Source organism: Trematomus bernacchii, unplaced genomic scaffold (genome assembly GCF_902827165.1).
Source record: "Trematomus bernacchii unplaced genomic scaffold, fTreBer1.1, whole genome shotgun sequence".
NCBI lineage: Eukaryota > Metazoa > Chordata > Actinopteri > Perciformes > Nototheniidae > Trematomus > Trematomus bernacchii.
Window position 1 is genome coordinate 14,840,809 of NW_022987564.1, and position 15,999 is coordinate 14,856,807.

The window sequence follows — 15,999 nt, forward strand, 5'->3', positions numbered from 1 at the left end:
AAGTAATGTACAAGACGAGAGCAGGCGGTAGCGTTACTCCGTTCCACACAGGACGGTGAGGCGATTCTGTCAAGAGGGGAAATAAACAATGATGAGAATCAAAAGCATGTGCATACATTTCTCCCCTCATACATTGAATGTTGAGGTGAAACAGTTCCATAGTGACATTACATAAGGGATGAATATACCTTCAGCTGACGAATGCTCCTCAGAGCGGTTTCATCCAGCAGAGACAGATCCACAGAGTCCATCTGGCTGGCCAATAGCTGAACACTCTGCAGAGACACATCACATTACAGATCAGAAGTCATATATACAAAGAAAAACATTGGGTTGTACGATTTGGAACAAATAACTGATTGTGATTATTTCGACTGATATTGCAGTTATGATTCACGATAGAGAGGATTAATCATTTTCATCATTATTCTCATCATCATTGAAAGATATATTTATAATGATCATGGTGTGATAAAAAGGATCTATCAAACAAACGTACTTTATTAGGTCTGTAAAATACGATTTTTAAGGCGGGGACATCTATCCAGCACCAACATCTTTAGTTCAGAATAATATTGACACATATTTGAACTGTAACAAATATTGCCGACTTGCAATTATAATATTTTTAATAGTGCAGCTCTAACAATGTGCTTATCTAAAAATAAAAATAAATCTAAAAATACATGATGTTCCTCAGTGTTGTATTGTCGTGGAGTGTGTCATTTCCTTGTAATTATGCAACCCAGTCTCACGGCATTTCGTGTTATTAGTCACGAAATTAATTTAATCTATTGATTTGTGTTCACCAACACGATTTTCACATTTTTTTCATGTCACACAGAACGATTTTAAATGCAATGTATTTCTATTGGTAGTATGTTTCGTGCCTGCAACACGTCTTTTTGTCCGGTCGGGTCTTGGAAGACCAGAAGCTGTGTGGTTCATAAAAACATGTTCTTACTCAATATCTTACCCTAAGCCTAACCCTATCCCTTTTATGTTAAATTGTATAATGTATGAGTGTTTTTGCCGTCAGTGAGGAAAAGAAATGGGGCTCAGCGCCTCAGAATACTGAAATCTGTATTTTATGTCATCTTTTTTTCCTTCTAATTTGTTATTTGGTGCAGGCACGAAACATACTACCAATATAAATACATTGCTTCTAAAAATCGTTCTGTGTCAGAATACTTAAATCTGTATTTTTTTTTAAAGTCTTTTTCCTTCTAATTTGTTATTATTTACATTGCTTTTAAAATCGTTCTGTGTGACACGAAAAAAATGGCGAAATTGTGTGGGTGAACACGAATCAATAGATTAATTTCGTGACTATAACACGAAATGCCGTGAGACTGTGTTGAATTATGACTGAGAATGACAAAATAAACTAATATTTTCGACAAGTTTGATTATTATATATAAATAAAGATTAACAAACTTTAATCGACAAGATGTGAAAAATAACAATGTTAAAGTTCTGACAACTGTTAGTAAGCAGTTGTCTTGATGCCTGAACATCTAGACCGTATGGACCAGTGTTTCCCCTCTATACAAATAGCGGCGGCGCAGTTTTTTTATTTTATTAAAATAATAATAAGTGGCGACCCTTTTTCATTTTCGATTGTTATGTGGATTTGTAGTATTTGTGTTACTGTATGTTCAATAAAGGTGTATTTTTGCTAAATCTTGAGACATTGCCACTGTATGTACGAAAATGACATGCCCAAAACAAATGACTACAACTTAACTTCTAAAAGGGTTATATGAATAATTTCTTTTATCAAAGCAAGGTTACATCTGTGAGTTGGATGTAGAAGTGTCAGAATCAATATAGATGTTTTTTATTTTAAAGAAAATTCAGATTTTACATAGTAAAAAATTGTAAATTATAGTGTCTGTCCAAAAATTATTTTTTACTTATAGTGAAAACTACCCTTGGATGATGGGTTAGTAGACTAAAAGCTTTAGGAATCCAAAGTACAACATAAAACAAGTACCCTGTATCAAGATTGATGCAAAACAAGTGACATTTGACCTTTTTAGAGAGGTTTAGCCAAAACCACTCCACCTCTGAGGTGATTTGGGTGAAAATGTTTTTTTTTCCATATCTCTGGCCCCCCTTGGTCGATTTGGATGGTTGACACCTCTTTCTGACCGTTAGAGCCAATAGAATCGAAGGAGGGGGGGGGGGGGGCCCCACACACACTCGTTGTGAAAACAAACGGTGGGGGCTTCCCGCATGCAGGTTTGCACCAGAGTGAAGCGATCTCTCACTCTGACATTTGGAAACGAAAAAGCAGTTTTATTGCTTATGGATTATCAGAAATCATTTCAAAGAGGGCACAGATACATTGGATTAACCTATGGATTAACTGCAGCATAGTTTTTTTATCGTTTTAATGCCATTGAAGACCAGTTTTGACCAAGGTATGCCATGTTAGCGTTTCTAGCTACCTAGCACCACATGTTTTGATGTACGCTTTCGTTTATAGCGTCGCAAATGTTTATCACTGAGTGTTGAGGTGGGCACCAAACGATTCTGTGTCTCCAGGAGATGCTAATCGAGGGGTTGGCTGTGCATCTAGGATAAGTAATAAGGGAGTTATGAGTGAGTTTAGGTACAGTGATAGGTTACATTTTTTCGCTCGTGGCTAATTCAGAGGCTGAGTGTTAGCATTGTGGTTTTTTTTTTTTTTTTTTTTTAAAAGATCAGTTAGCTGAGTTTCTTCCCGTTACATGGATATAAAACATTCATAGTTTATTAAATATTAAGATTCCTTAGACGTTGTTTCCTGCAAATGACGCGTTTATCCGCCCGGTACCGGGGGGGGCGGTGCGTAACAGGTTAAAGTTGGAGAGATACAAAAATATGCATAAATGTTAACTGGTAAAATAAGTTACATTTATTTGTTATTGGCTATGGTAGGTTATTTGTTATGTTCACATACTTATTGATTATTAAAATGTAAACCGATCTTTTTCATATCGGTGTTTAGAGTTGTACCCCCTAGATCAGGTCTCTAGTAATTGTGTGCTCAAAGTGCACCAGATCGAAGCATTTTACTTTAAAATGTTAAAAAAAGTCTTCCCGGGGGGGTATACCCCCGGACCCCCCTAGAGGAGGTGATGTCCACCCCCCAATTAAAACATGTTCATACAATACTGAATACATTTGAAGCCATTTTGACGTATATTACCTATGTCAATAAGTTTCTGTTTTTGTAGTGTATTTGTCTTTTGTAGAGATTTTTCATTTATTCTTTATATATAAAATCTCGCCTAGGGCAGCAAATTGGCTAGAACCGGCCCTGGTACTAGGCCTCAAGAGCCTTTCTTGTGCTGGTAGACACATAGAAACAAATTGGCGGGGCGCACTTCGCACACACTAAAAAATTCCATGCGCTCCGCGCTCACATTATGCTGGGCCCACGCGCCTTAGCACCGCTGCTATGACTCCATCCTAGGGGAAACACTGATGGACCCAGTGAGAGAGGAGAAAGGCTTCCCTCTGTTCTTCACAGCAGGGGGCCAGGGATTACACAGCACACTTGGAAGTATAATAATGTCCTTTAGGATCCAAAAGTCTAAGCTCACCTCTCCGTTGCCGATGGGGACGTTGATGACGATGTCTTCATTATTTCCTGCTGCGATGGGCGAGCCGTTGACTGAGATGCTGTAAACCCTCTCTTTGTGGTGGGGATTCCTCACAGCGGGGGTCTTGGGAAGTCTGAGCAAATAAGGATTTAATGGTGAGCATTTTGGAAGCCTGTGTGTAATCTCTCCGAGTTAAAAGTAGATCCTAGAGCAGGGGTGGGGAACCTCCGGCCCCCGGGCCGTATACGGCCCTCGAGGTAATTTATAAACACACGCAAAAAAGAAAAAAAACTCTAAAAAGAACTCTAGACCGCAAAAAAATTAAACAAGCGAGTGCTTGTTTTTCCTGGCCACGGTCAGGGTCCTTGAACACAACACGAGCTTAACGTGTCATCACGTGGTATATGTCTCGTCTGCAGGGGTGTAGTGCTGACGGAGAGCACCAGAACTGCACTTCCAAAAATTGCAGTATCCATAAGGAGCCGTACACATGCCGCAGTTTTTGCGTGGCTGTGTCTTTAGTTGAAAGCCCAGTGGCGATCTGTTCATCTGTCATACAGTCAATAACTTTGTTGTTATTAGCATCTGGTTAGCTAGCTATGCTAACGAATATAAGAAGCTTTTTCTACAACCAGTGAGGTAAAGGCACATCTTTATATGATCATTATAGTTGTAAAAAAATAAGAGAATAAAGGAAAAACAGGTATAAAATACTATATGACAGTAAAAAAATAGGAGGTTAGGTCCCCCCCCCCACTTAAATCATGTCCACATGGATAGGAAACTAAATACATTTGCACACATCTTGTGTCCATATCTTTCTGTTTTGGTGGTCATGCCACAACCGTGCACGTGCATACATACGCGAGTCATGTTAAGATATCTGGATTAAGAGGTTGCTTCTTCTTTGCACAGCATGAAAGAAAGGCCAAATGAATGGGCTGTGATTTTAGTTTTTTTAAGCAGAGGTCAATCATTTGTACGGCCCTCGGAGGATGTTGAAAAAATTGAAATGGCCCTTGAGAGGAAAAAGGTTCCCCACCCCTGTCCTAGAGAGTAACAATTGCACTAGTTGCACCATTACAGCGGCATTTAAAACTAGAAAATTACTAGAAATTAGTCTAAACGATTCTCGAGACTATGGACTTTATTAAACTAGTCATTTTTGTTCTACGTTTAAGTGTGCGGAATCTGTATGGGGTCAAAGTGGGGTGTTTTTTTAGCTCCGTTCAAATGGATTTCCCATTCGCTCCTATGGGGCAAATGATCGCAGTTTTCTGCGATTTGTGTTTTTCGTGTGTTTCGTGTCAACGCTGCCGGACGAGTAGCATGACAATATTTGTGGCGGAAGAAGGAGAATAAGATGAGATAAGTATGTCGAATGCTATACTTCACCAGTCAAACAGAATTAGTAACATTGCTATGAGAACAAGTCTCTAATGCCCACATAATGTAAAACATCTAAAGATGCTTAATCTACCTGCAGATAAGAACTACAAAACCCAAACCGTTTTAAAAGTTATCTTGGGATTTGATGCAATAGTTAGGGTGTTTATTTGCCTGTTTTCAAAAAAAATAACAACTAGCCTAACAGTTAAGAGCAATAACAGTACAGGCATTTCACAATGTAAAATACTGAATATAGCACATCAAAAGCAAGGACAGCTGGATAAAGCAGGCACTTGCTTACATTTAACCACATTGCTTTGGGTTTTATTCATCACTTCATATAGGTTGAGAGAGACGTTTAAACCCAACCAGCAGACTTCCCTTAAGCAGAATTTGATTGATGCCAATAGGAGGCCAATATGATTTATGCTTAACAGGTAGTGAGACAGCCTTTAATGCAGAAACAGGGACAATATGATTATGCATTTTTAAATGCAGCTTTAACTATGAAGCCTGCTTACCTGGGATCAAAGCGTGGGGTAATGAGGGGAGTGGCTCCCATCGCCAGAGAATAATCCATATTCCTTGCAGGAGTGATCATTGGCTTCCTGTTTGATCTGAAACCAGATAGAGACAACTTAGTATGACATAATTGCCAACCAGATGTGCAAAAGGTTAAAGAAATAAGGGCTGGACCATATGTGGAAATAATCTCAGAGGTTTTTTGAGACCAATATTGCTATTCAGTATAAAAGAAGTTCAGATAATCTGTATTATTCACTATACACAAGCATTAAATACTTCTAGTTTGACCAACACAACAAAGATGATGAACATATACATTTGTTTAAAATATTTTATGAAAACAATTTGGGAGAAAATGGCGTTCTTTACAAAGCAATGTATTTTTAAATGATATTGATCATTTTGCCCTAAAAGAGATTATGAACCACTTTACCGCCGGACCGTCAGGGCCTTTGCTTTCTTTGATGTGGTTGGAGGTTTCCTTGTTGCTTTCGCCTGAATTAGGAACAAGCCGTTAAACACCAGTAACTGAACATTGCACACAAAGGACATTCCATAGCAACCACCCACTCTCCATATTTATATCAATGATGTTCTCAAACACTCAGCTGGGTTTTCCTCTTTGTATGCTTGCTTAAATCAAAATCATCCATTACCTTCCGTGTTGTGCCCGAGGTGTTTTCATCTTCCGAAGTGGATTTAGTTGATTTCTTTGTTGCTGTGGGTTGAAGACAAAATAGATAGGATTAAATCAACTTCATACATTTATTTATTGAATTAAAAATATTTCAAATGTAAACCAAACATCTTTTTTTTTTTTTTACATGCCTTTTTTTACTGATTTGAAAAGGGCTGGATTGTTCTCGGCCACAATGCTCTCAACAATAGCAGCTTCCTCTTCTCTCTGTTGGAGACATTTATTAAGAACTAAATTAGTGTTTAATAGAGAAAGAGGTGAGTCTAAACATGCCAAATAGAAACTGAACCTGCAAATCCATGATATAATAAGTAAAACAATCAACTTACACTAACATTCGCCACTTCTGGTGACTTTGTATTCTCAGATTCTGTAGAGAAGGAAACATTTATTTAATAAAGTTGCAATGATAAAACAATTAATGTAACACCAGGGCATATCATACGATCGTTTAACATGTTCAAGGAGTGAAAAACACCAGATCAGCAGTATTCCACATTTTGTGAATTGGGATTTTGGTTTGGTTGGACTAATATCCAACTGTTTTTGTAAACTCACTGAATAGTTCTATCCAGGGCATTTGGCGGACAGACTTTGGGAGCTTAATTAGCCACATATTATAGCCGTTGTCCACGTCTTTCAGCATATGGTTGAGCTTCTCCTTCATCTGTTCCACTCTGGTCTTCACTGTGAAACATAACAAAATAGTTTTAGCTTACTCCACTAGTTTATAAAGAAGCTAACATTGTCTCAACATTGACAAACTACAACTTTAAAATGCCCAGTTGTATGAAAATGAACCAGTAAAGATAGTCTTATACTATATTATCCTGATTGATCAATAATATAAGCTGATTTCATTTATTTTACTGGCATATATGTTAACCAAAGATTAAAAAAGGTATTGCTTTACAGCAAGGTCTGAGGTATAGATAAGAAAGGAGAGAAGACTACTGCTTTCTTTATTTTTCAACTTTGCAGTGTCAGGGCAAGTACAAACTAGGGCTGTCGCGAATACCATTTTTCGGGCTCCGGATATTCGGTAGTAATCAGCAGCGAATATTCGTTTTTCATTTTGAAAGTAGATGTACTCCGCAACATACAGCAAGCCTGTCAGGGATTGCCATGAAACACTATTGAAATTGCAGTGTAAAATACGTGAAATATAATCACCCTCGCTGTCGAAGTCCTCCAGGAAGGCTTCTAGCTTAGCCGTCTTGGGGCTATTTTTCCTTGCCTTGGCCGTCGTCCTTGTTTTCCTGGGAGCCATGTCTGAAACAAAGTAAATGAAACCACGCTTGACAACACGAGACAGTACTAAATATTACCGAGTTACAAAGTGTGGCTTTACTATATCAGTTACGTCAAATTATTATAACTACAACGAGCGTTTTGCAAAGAAACCGCCGACATGACGCTAACATTAGCAAGCTAACAGTAAATGCTAACGTTACTTGTTGTGCTACTTAGTTAGCGAGGTTACTCGTTTACCTTGCAATTTGGCTGACTTCCTTAATTGTCAGCTTCTTTCCCACGCACAAACATTTAATAACAACCCTCTTAATAATCCGTTTTGGTCATGGCGACCTCGTATTATAATTATGTTCTCTTACCTGGGTGTTCTTCTTCGTATCTCTTCTTCCTTCTTCACAAAGCCGTTTTCAAATGTCCGCGCGAGGAGGGGCCAGGGGTAAAGTCAGCCAATTAAAATTCGTGTATGCTTTGCGTCATGAAAAATGGTTCTCGACCAATCACAGCAGCAAACGTCAGTGTTTACATCAGCAGGACGGAAATGGATACAGGCATGGTAGAAACATGGGTGGAAATGTGATTTGACCTAGCAGCTAATATTGCCTTAATTTTTAAGGGTTATACATATCATATTCAAGGAGCACGTCAATCCGAAACGGACTAACATCATTTTAGGATCTGTTCATTTTACATTTAAATGTTGTGGTCAACTGTTGTCTTAAATCAACACCTGAAATGTCCAAACCTGCGCTACTTTCACTCCATCAAGCCTTGAGGAAATGCTTCCAGAATCTTGAAAACAACCAGAAAGTATGGGAGAGTGTGTTGGCCGAATGCAGCCCCCTGATGGTGTCTCTAGGTAACTTGGCGGAGCAGTCCCGAGCGCTTTCAAACACCCAAATCTCCAACACACCGCTCAGAGACTTTCCTGACCTGGAGGAGCGGCTGCGTTTCAAGCTCCAACTATCCACGGATACAGTGCTGGGAAAACTCAACGTGAATATGTAAGTGACTGGGTAAATTGTGCAACACAAATAAAGACTGTAAGACCGTAGTCACCAAGGACCTCCAAGTCAGAGATGCTGAAACGTAGCTGATGGCATGCCACTCATGTTATGTGATGCTTACCTATTCTGAGGGATGTCACTCATAGTTATTGGTATCAGGTTCAGGTTATCTATTGGTACCTGTAGGTAGATTTAGGTTGCAGATATAAAGACAACACAGAAAACAGACAAATCTCTAGTAAAAGTACACCCTGTTCTGTCACATCTAAAAACAAAGATCAGTAGTAAAAACATTGGCATTAGAAGTTAATAAATTAATAAATAGGCATCTGTGTGACACTGCTACGACTTATTCCTTTGTGCGATGGCTGCCGGAATAAAGCTGTTTTATACCGCTTTGTTCTACACTTTGGGACAACTAACCTCTGGCCCGAAGGAGGAAGCTTAAATTCTGAGTGCAGAGGGTGGGAGTGATCATTCAATATAGAGCTGGACCACCGCCAGAGGTGGTAGAAGTATTCAGATCTTGTACTTGAGTAAAAGTAGAAGTACCAGAGTGTAGTAGTCTGTTACAAGTAAAAGTCCTACATTCAAAATGTTACTCAAGTTAAAGTACAAAAGTACAGCATCTAAATATACGTAAAGTACCAAAGGTAAAAGTACTCATTATTAGGGCTGCTCGATTATGGCAAAAATCATAATCTCGATTATTTGGGTCAATAATTGATATCACGATTATTAAAAACGATTGTCCATTTACTTTGAAAACATCAATTTATTGGAGAAAAAAATGTGAACAGTATGCTTTTAACAGTTGATTACCCTGAACTTTAAGTATAATTCAACTGAAAAACCAATAAAAAACTAAATTAATTTGAAAAAAATAAATATATATATATATATATATATATATAATAATAATAAAAAAATAATCGTTTTATTTCGATTACGTTGTTTTCTTAATCATTGCAAGCCATAATCATAATTGCGATTAAAATACGATTAATTGAGCAGCCCTACTCATTATGCAGATCTGCCTCTTTCAGAATAATATGTATTATATGTTTTGATTATAATTATTGATCATTAAAGTGTTATCAAAGCTGGTAAAGGTGCAGCTAGTTTGAATGACTTTGTATACTGCAGGGTAGCTTGTGAATTTACTCCAGGTGTAACTAATGTCTGATTTAAGTGTTGATTATATTTCACATCATTAATCCAAATCTGTAAAATAAGGTATTAAATAAATGTAGTGGTGTCAAATTCACCTTAGAATTGTAGTGGAGTAGAATTAATGTTACACAAGTACAGTACTTGACAACGGCTGTAACTGTCGGAGGTACAGGGTCTCCAGGTTTAGCTGTGGCTCACCCATCAGTCTGCTAGACCCCTTTTAAGATCTGAGTTAGAGAGTTTCTGCTCTTTAAAGGCAGGTATTCCTGCCAGATTCCCATAAAAAAACAGTACTACTGTTGCATATTTACTTATAATAAAAGATGAAATGCAGTATAACAGCTAAAAAGTAATAAGGGGTTTAAAACCAGGTTTGGCGTTGTGACACATGTAACCCGAGAATAATAATGATCCATCCCTTTTCTCACAGGTCTTCTCTACAGTCTGTCAGAGATTCCATCAGTAACCAGGTCTCCGCGGTGGTCCATCTTTACGAGCAGAACGCAGACATTCTGGATCTGCTCACTGTGACGGAGCGATCTGCCACCGGACCCTCAGTGTCCGACATGATGGGGTGGCTGCACGATGCTGAGCGTCACTTTCGGCAACAGTATCCTTTATGTTATTGTTCATTGTTTGAATTTGATTTGCATTATGTTTTGGGTTCTTTTTTCTCCTTAACTCTTGTTCAGATTTCTGAGGAGGAAGACTGTGCTGCAGACTCTGAGGCCAGATGATCTCTCCCTTTTAGAATCTGCCCCCAAAAGATGGAAATCTTTGGAGTCTCCCAGTGCAGGAGATCATATCAGAGGTAAATTGCTTTATATTGAATGTTGCTCTGTTCGGATAATAACTAATAGTTAGTTTATGATTGCATTCTCGTAAAAATAAACAGTTAATCCAAATGTAATGAGTTACTACTTAAATGTAATTACTATTGTACCCTAGATAAAAGGCCAAACTATGTGAAGTACTGTTAAGATTTTAGAGCTTAAAAAGTTTGACAGCAATATAATTTAATAGAATCCTCTTTCTTAAAAGGCTGATTTTAACTATATCACTTACCCTATTTGAAACTATTTGCTGTAATGTCAGTGTATATAACTTGTGTTTTAATGCAAGCTGACCAGAGAGCAACACAAAGCCAAAAAGTGGCTGTTGTTTAATTAGCTGTTTGTGTTAGCAGTGTGCGTGACAAAGATTGCGATGTGAACTCACTACTTGTCTGTTTTCTTGCAGATACACTTTGCAAAGTGCACTTCTTTATTGAGTCCCAATGAGGAGAGGAAAAGCGACAGAAGTGCAACTCTGACCAGATTTAAATATGACTGCATTTCTATGAAGAAGAGAAGAGCATCAATTGTAAAGATGGACGATTTTTCTGGCGATGAAATGGAAAAGACTTCATTTTATTTTTTTTAAATAAATGTCCCTGCACACATTCATGGATTGGAATTTTGCACATGAACCAGACATTTTATGGTAATTGAAGATGTAGAGGAAATTATAAAAATGTTCTAAAGAAATGACCCAGTTGCGAAATGTCATACTTGACAACATTGTTGACTGTGATGTGTTTTAGTCAAACAACTAGCAACAATAACGATTGTAAGTGAGACACGCTTTAACAAACTTATTTTATTTCACACTTTCAATGTAGGCACACTCAGTCAAGGCTTTATGTGACAAATAAAGAGGTAATGACATTGTGAGAGAATACCTGCTTAAGAAATCACTGCAATCTTCACAAAACAAGCCCTCATTAAAGCCATCATAACAGTCATAAACTGACAATTTCGGCAATAGGCTTTCTTCAGGCACTACTTTTAAATCACAGTGCAGTAAACAAACGTCAGGTCTCAACAATTTCAGACAGGTTTAACATTACAAAGAGATATACAAAATATAGGATGAATATATTAATAAATATATGTACTTCAATGTGTATATAGAGACATTTAGGAAAGAAGCACACTAACTTCCTCCCTCTTCACTTGCTGTTCCCTCCTCCCCCACCTATACATACTCCTTCATTGGTACACTATTAGACGTGATGGGTTTCGGAGGATCTGGTGCTGAAGCTGGTGAATTAGCGAAGCTTCGTCCGATGTATCCCCTCCGGTACCTGCCGCTCCTCTCCATAAGGGGGCAGGTGCTGCTCAGCACAGCTCCACTGATCATGAGGATAACTGCAGACGCCCATCCCAGATAAATGGCCTGGCCCAGCTCCCTTTTGTGCATCAGAGGCACGTTGGGATTGTAGAAATCCTGGATGACGGTGTTGGCGGTCCAGGAGACGGGAATCAGCACACAGAGACCGGTGAGGATGAAGAGAACCCCGCCTGCGAGCGCGATGCCCGCCTTGGCCCTGCGGTCGTCCCCGGCGCAGGTGGTGCACTTCATGCCGCAGCAGGACACGGTGCAGGAGAGCCATCCCATGAAGATGGCCAGACACATGAGGGCCCGGGCTGCCTGGATGTCGGGGGGCAGGGCCAGCATGGAGTCGTACGTCTTGCACTGCATGTGGCCCGTGGTCTGGTAGATGCAGTTCATCCAGATGCCCTCCCACTTGATCTCCGAGGTCAGGATGTTGCTGCCGATGAAGGCCGAGACCTTCCACTGAGGCAGGGCCGTGACGGCGATCGCCATGATCCAGCCGGTCACCGCGCACGTGAAGCTGATCAGCTGCATGCCAGTGTTCACCATGACGACAATTGTTTGTTAGACCAGTCTCTGAAGAATCACAAGTTTCCCTTAGTCTACTACAGTTTCCTCTTATTTGTTTATCCTCTTTTGTTGTCCTTAAAGTAAAGTACTCCTTTGTTTTTTTTACTGTTCCTGTTGCCAAGTTTTTTTACGGTCTTTGCCCCAATGCTACTTTGTCAGCAGCCATTTTCTTCCCTTTTTCTTTTCCTCTTCAACATCTGCTCCCTTTTTTAACTGAGTCCAGAATTCACTGTGAAGTTATCGTTTGCTTTCTCTCTACAATCAACCACCTTTTTCAGTATGAGTAGCACTTTCTCCTCCTTTTCATTCCTCAATACATTATTGAGTAGCCAATAGCTGTGCAGCCACCTGTGGCAGTCCTCCGTAGTGGGATCGATTGGGCTTCACGGTCCAGGTCTTGTGGATGAAATTGATCCCAGCCAGGCTTTTTTTTGTGGAAGTGTTTCTTTGCCTTCAGCTCTGGTTCAAATCCAGGAGGCCAATTGTTGAGCTGCAGTATGTTTCAGTGTCACACTCCTGGTACGGTGTAGCCTTACCTAGATGGATCACACTGATATAACCTGATACTCGGATTGAAAGGCCACTGATGCCACTGTGCGTGTATCCTGTCACAGCGAGGTCTAGAAGGGTGATGTCTAATTATACAGAATAAAAATTGGCGTTGCCTTTTTACCTCTTCTAAAGTAATCCAATGTTAAGTCCATGCGGAATAAATGGAACAAACATCCTGTCAAGATGAACCAAGAGTCAATCCAAAGAGTCAGGTTTCTCCAAGAATCAGTCTCAAATTTCTCAAGAAAAAAGGCTTTAAAATCTGTGTCTGATTTAAAAATAAAGCCCAGGTTTCCAGAGAAAAATAACCAGCAGATGTTGTCCTTAGACGCTGCTGCTGTTGCCCGTTGAAGTATCTCCTTGTTGACAATAAACGGCGCGGAGGTCCAAGCCTGGACGATGCCACTTCACTGCTCCGCTTCACCCTGCCCCCAACGGCTTCTTCCGGTAGAAACGTAGCCCAAATGGGTCCGTCTGGTTCCAAACAAGGGTATAAATAACAAATCAGGGCCAAACAGTGAGACTTCTGGGTACGTAAAGCATCTGTTCACTTCTTCCAATCTTCACTGTTGACAGTCAAACCCTGCAACACTGAACCCTAGGAAAAAAAAGAGATGGGAGGGAGGGACAACAAAAGGAGGGAGGGATGGACGAGGATGGAGAGCAGTCTGTAGGTGGATCAGTTAACACAAAGACAACACAGATGGGGGGGGGGGCTCTACAATGAGGATTACATACTTTGTATTGCTTTTTATCTCACAAACTCGTACGTATTTTAGGGGAGCTTTCACAAATATGAGCTGTTAATTCTGCTATTTGTCCGCAATGAAAGGGAGAAACCACTTTACAAAAGGAGGCATAGGTTTTTTTTCTTTTAACAATAACTAGGGTTGAAATGCCAGAGGAGAAATACACAGGTCAAAGGTTAAAAACAAAAAGTATTGTATGATTGTTATACCAAGACAAAAGAAAAAATAACAAAACCCTGCATTTCTGAGACTTTACTTGATTTTTTTGGAGTTTCATTTACATTTTTCATTTACATTTAGCAAAATTGTGGCTGAAATGTCAACAGGTTATCAGTATATTTTTAAATAAACTGCTCGAGGTGAAGAAAGTAGACCCAGGCTGTAACAGAAGGATCTGACAGCACCTCTTTGTCTTATTTAGAAATGTCCCTTCTCCCGCTCCCTCAGCGTTACACCAAACCTTGGTGTGCCGGCGTGTCGATGAATTAAATATCATGGCATCAAGATCTGTGGTTCAGGTTTCCTTTCTTGTGTAGCCTCCACTCTCCTTGGTAACAGTGGTCATGACAACCAGCCAGGACACAGGAAACGAGATGATACACAAATGGAAGCAGAGGAAGGTGACACATACCAATGATGGCTACCCAGGCTGAATGAATAAACACAGATAAAGGTGCGTGCCTGTTGTAGTGAAATCACACTAAAGCCATGCAGCCTCATTTTCATCGTAATTAGGAGAAATAACTAGATTATGTACGTTCTTGTTTTACATACAGTAAAACGATACTGATAATGGAAATTATTGTAATTTGTATGAATGCCCTTGTTCCAAAGTTCATACCAGCTGACTGCGTGACCTCTTTTACCTGAGGCCCCAGGAGCAGAGGGGGTGCAGGGGTTGGAACATAACAGGGCTAAATTGAAAACTGAATGAGAAATAGGTTTTTCGAATAACTTCTGAATGGTAACTTGACATTAACATCTTTAACTAATTTGAATAAAATAATAGCGACACACATTTGTCAACCAAGGCAAGATGAAAGATTGGCTTTTTTATTTTGTTTTGATCCATTGCTTTCAAATAAATTGAGCCACCAACCAATAAATGTTCCCAACCGTAGAATAAATAATGTTGACAATTAATCAAAACTATGTTTGAAAGGTTATTTTAAGTTGATTGCTTCTTTTAGTTTACCTGAAAATAATAGTTATCTCTTCTAATTTATTTAGTTTGTGTTCCTTTAGCTTGTTTGAACCACAGCTTCTCTTTCATCATATTATAGTAGTAAAAGCACTTCAACTTATAATCCTTTATAAATGTTACTGGACTTCTTGTAATGAGCTAATAAAAATAAAATGTAGTATGGTAATGTGTGAGTTCTCAATATAAAAGTGAATTCAGTGGACTTACTGACACTTTAGTGTACCTGCAAATATGTTAAATGCTGCTATACTGGTAACCCCTTGTTTTAGTGTAATTGTTGGAGTTAATCTATCCTCAGGCCTAGGCTTGGTCTCAATTTAAAGATAAGATCGGCTTATTTTCTGTACTTGAAAGGCGCTCACTTAAGGAAGTTCAGCTTGACTGCATCTTCACTGCCTAACATGGGACGACGTCCAGTCTGTAAGAAAATAAGAGATCTTCATGTCGCATTCATGTCACTTCATGTTAAGATGACCATCGAGCTGAGGAAATGGATAGATCATTAATGTTTTACTGTTCCCAGTAATCATGGGAACCTGTTCACGGGTAAAGACTGCCATCTAGTGACAAAGTACATGCACAGAGAGACATTGTGTGTATAATCAACTACTGGACTCAAACAGTTGCCTTATTGCAGCTTTTTTTTTGGTGCGATGTTTTAACATAAGGAAAGGAAAATTAACATAATAGGGGGAACAAATGTCTATAAATGTAATCCATTGTACCCCGAATTGGACACCTAAGCATTACCTTTTTCGTTGATATTTACTTTGAGAGGTGTTTAATGCAGTGTGTTGTCAAACATACACTTCAAATTCCATTCAGTTGAGTTCTGCTCGATATCATTCTTATAAAAAACGGTTTTAGCTTTATCCATCTGTCCTTTAATATGGTTCATTTCAATTACATTTTCTAAGGAAAGTACAATTTTTAATGATGACAGGACTTATATTTTGAGGTGGTGAAGACATTTCTATTGGAACTAAGCATGCAAGAGAAATGTATCCCAACAGGGTTGTAAATTAGGAGATGGTTTGGTTTGGCGTGAGTCTTTTAATATTTCAAACTGCATTTTGCTGAGTGTGTCTGGGGTTTTCCAGAGCATTTTCATTGGGACGCATTAAGATCGGA

At 39.1% G+C, this 15,999-nt stretch overlaps 3 protein-coding genes across 4 annotated transcripts; 1 reads left to right on the forward strand and 2 right to left on the reverse strand.

The window, feature by feature from the left end:
- On the reverse strand, positions 1 to 7,896 carry cdca8 (cell division cycle associated 8). Of its 2 annotated transcripts, none has more exons than XM_034124211.1 (11): positions 7,819 to 7,896; positions 7,379 to 7,477; positions 6,764 to 6,892; positions 6,535 to 6,575; positions 6,337 to 6,412; positions 6,165 to 6,226; positions 5,942 to 6,003; positions 5,505 to 5,600; positions 3,595 to 3,727; positions 189 to 275; positions 1 to 66 (listed from the first exon to the last, which is right to left on the reverse strand). In XM_034124211.1, the coding sequence occupies exons 2-11, from the start codon at positions 7,473 to 7,475 to the stop codon at positions 34 to 36; spliced, it is 816 nt and encodes a 271-aa protein (XP_033980102.1). In that variant the 5' UTR covers positions 7,476 to 7,477; positions 7,819 to 7,896; the 3' UTR covers positions 1 to 33. The 2 variants fall into 2 exon arrangements, with proteins under 2 accessions (XP_033980102.1, XP_033980103.1); XM_034124212.1 differs by lacking the exon at positions 7,819 to 7,896 and adding an exon at positions 7,697 to 7,806.
- Positions 7,897 to 7,998: 102 nt separating this feature from the next.
- On the forward strand, positions 7,999 to 11,077 carry c19h1orf109 (c19h1orf109 homolog (H. sapiens)). Its single transcript, XM_034124329.1, has 4 exons — positions 7,999 to 8,460; positions 10,067 to 10,246; positions 10,329 to 10,447; positions 10,876 to 11,077. Exons 1-4 carry the CDS (start codon positions 8,192 to 8,194, stop codon positions 10,914 to 10,916), a joined length of 609 nt encoding a protein of 202 aa, XP_033980220.1. The 5' UTR covers positions 7,999 to 8,191; the 3' UTR covers positions 10,917 to 11,077.
- Positions 11,078 to 11,177: 100 nt separating this feature from the next.
- Positions 11,178 to 12,552, reverse strand: LOC117477612 (claudin-4). Its single transcript, XM_034124328.1, has one exon. It carries the CDS (start codon positions 12,340 to 12,342, stop codon positions 11,653 to 11,655), a length of 690 nt encoding a protein of 229 aa, XP_033980219.1. The 5' UTR covers positions 12,343 to 12,552; the 3' UTR covers positions 11,178 to 11,652.
- Positions 12,553 to 15,999: the final 3,447 nt, after the last annotated feature.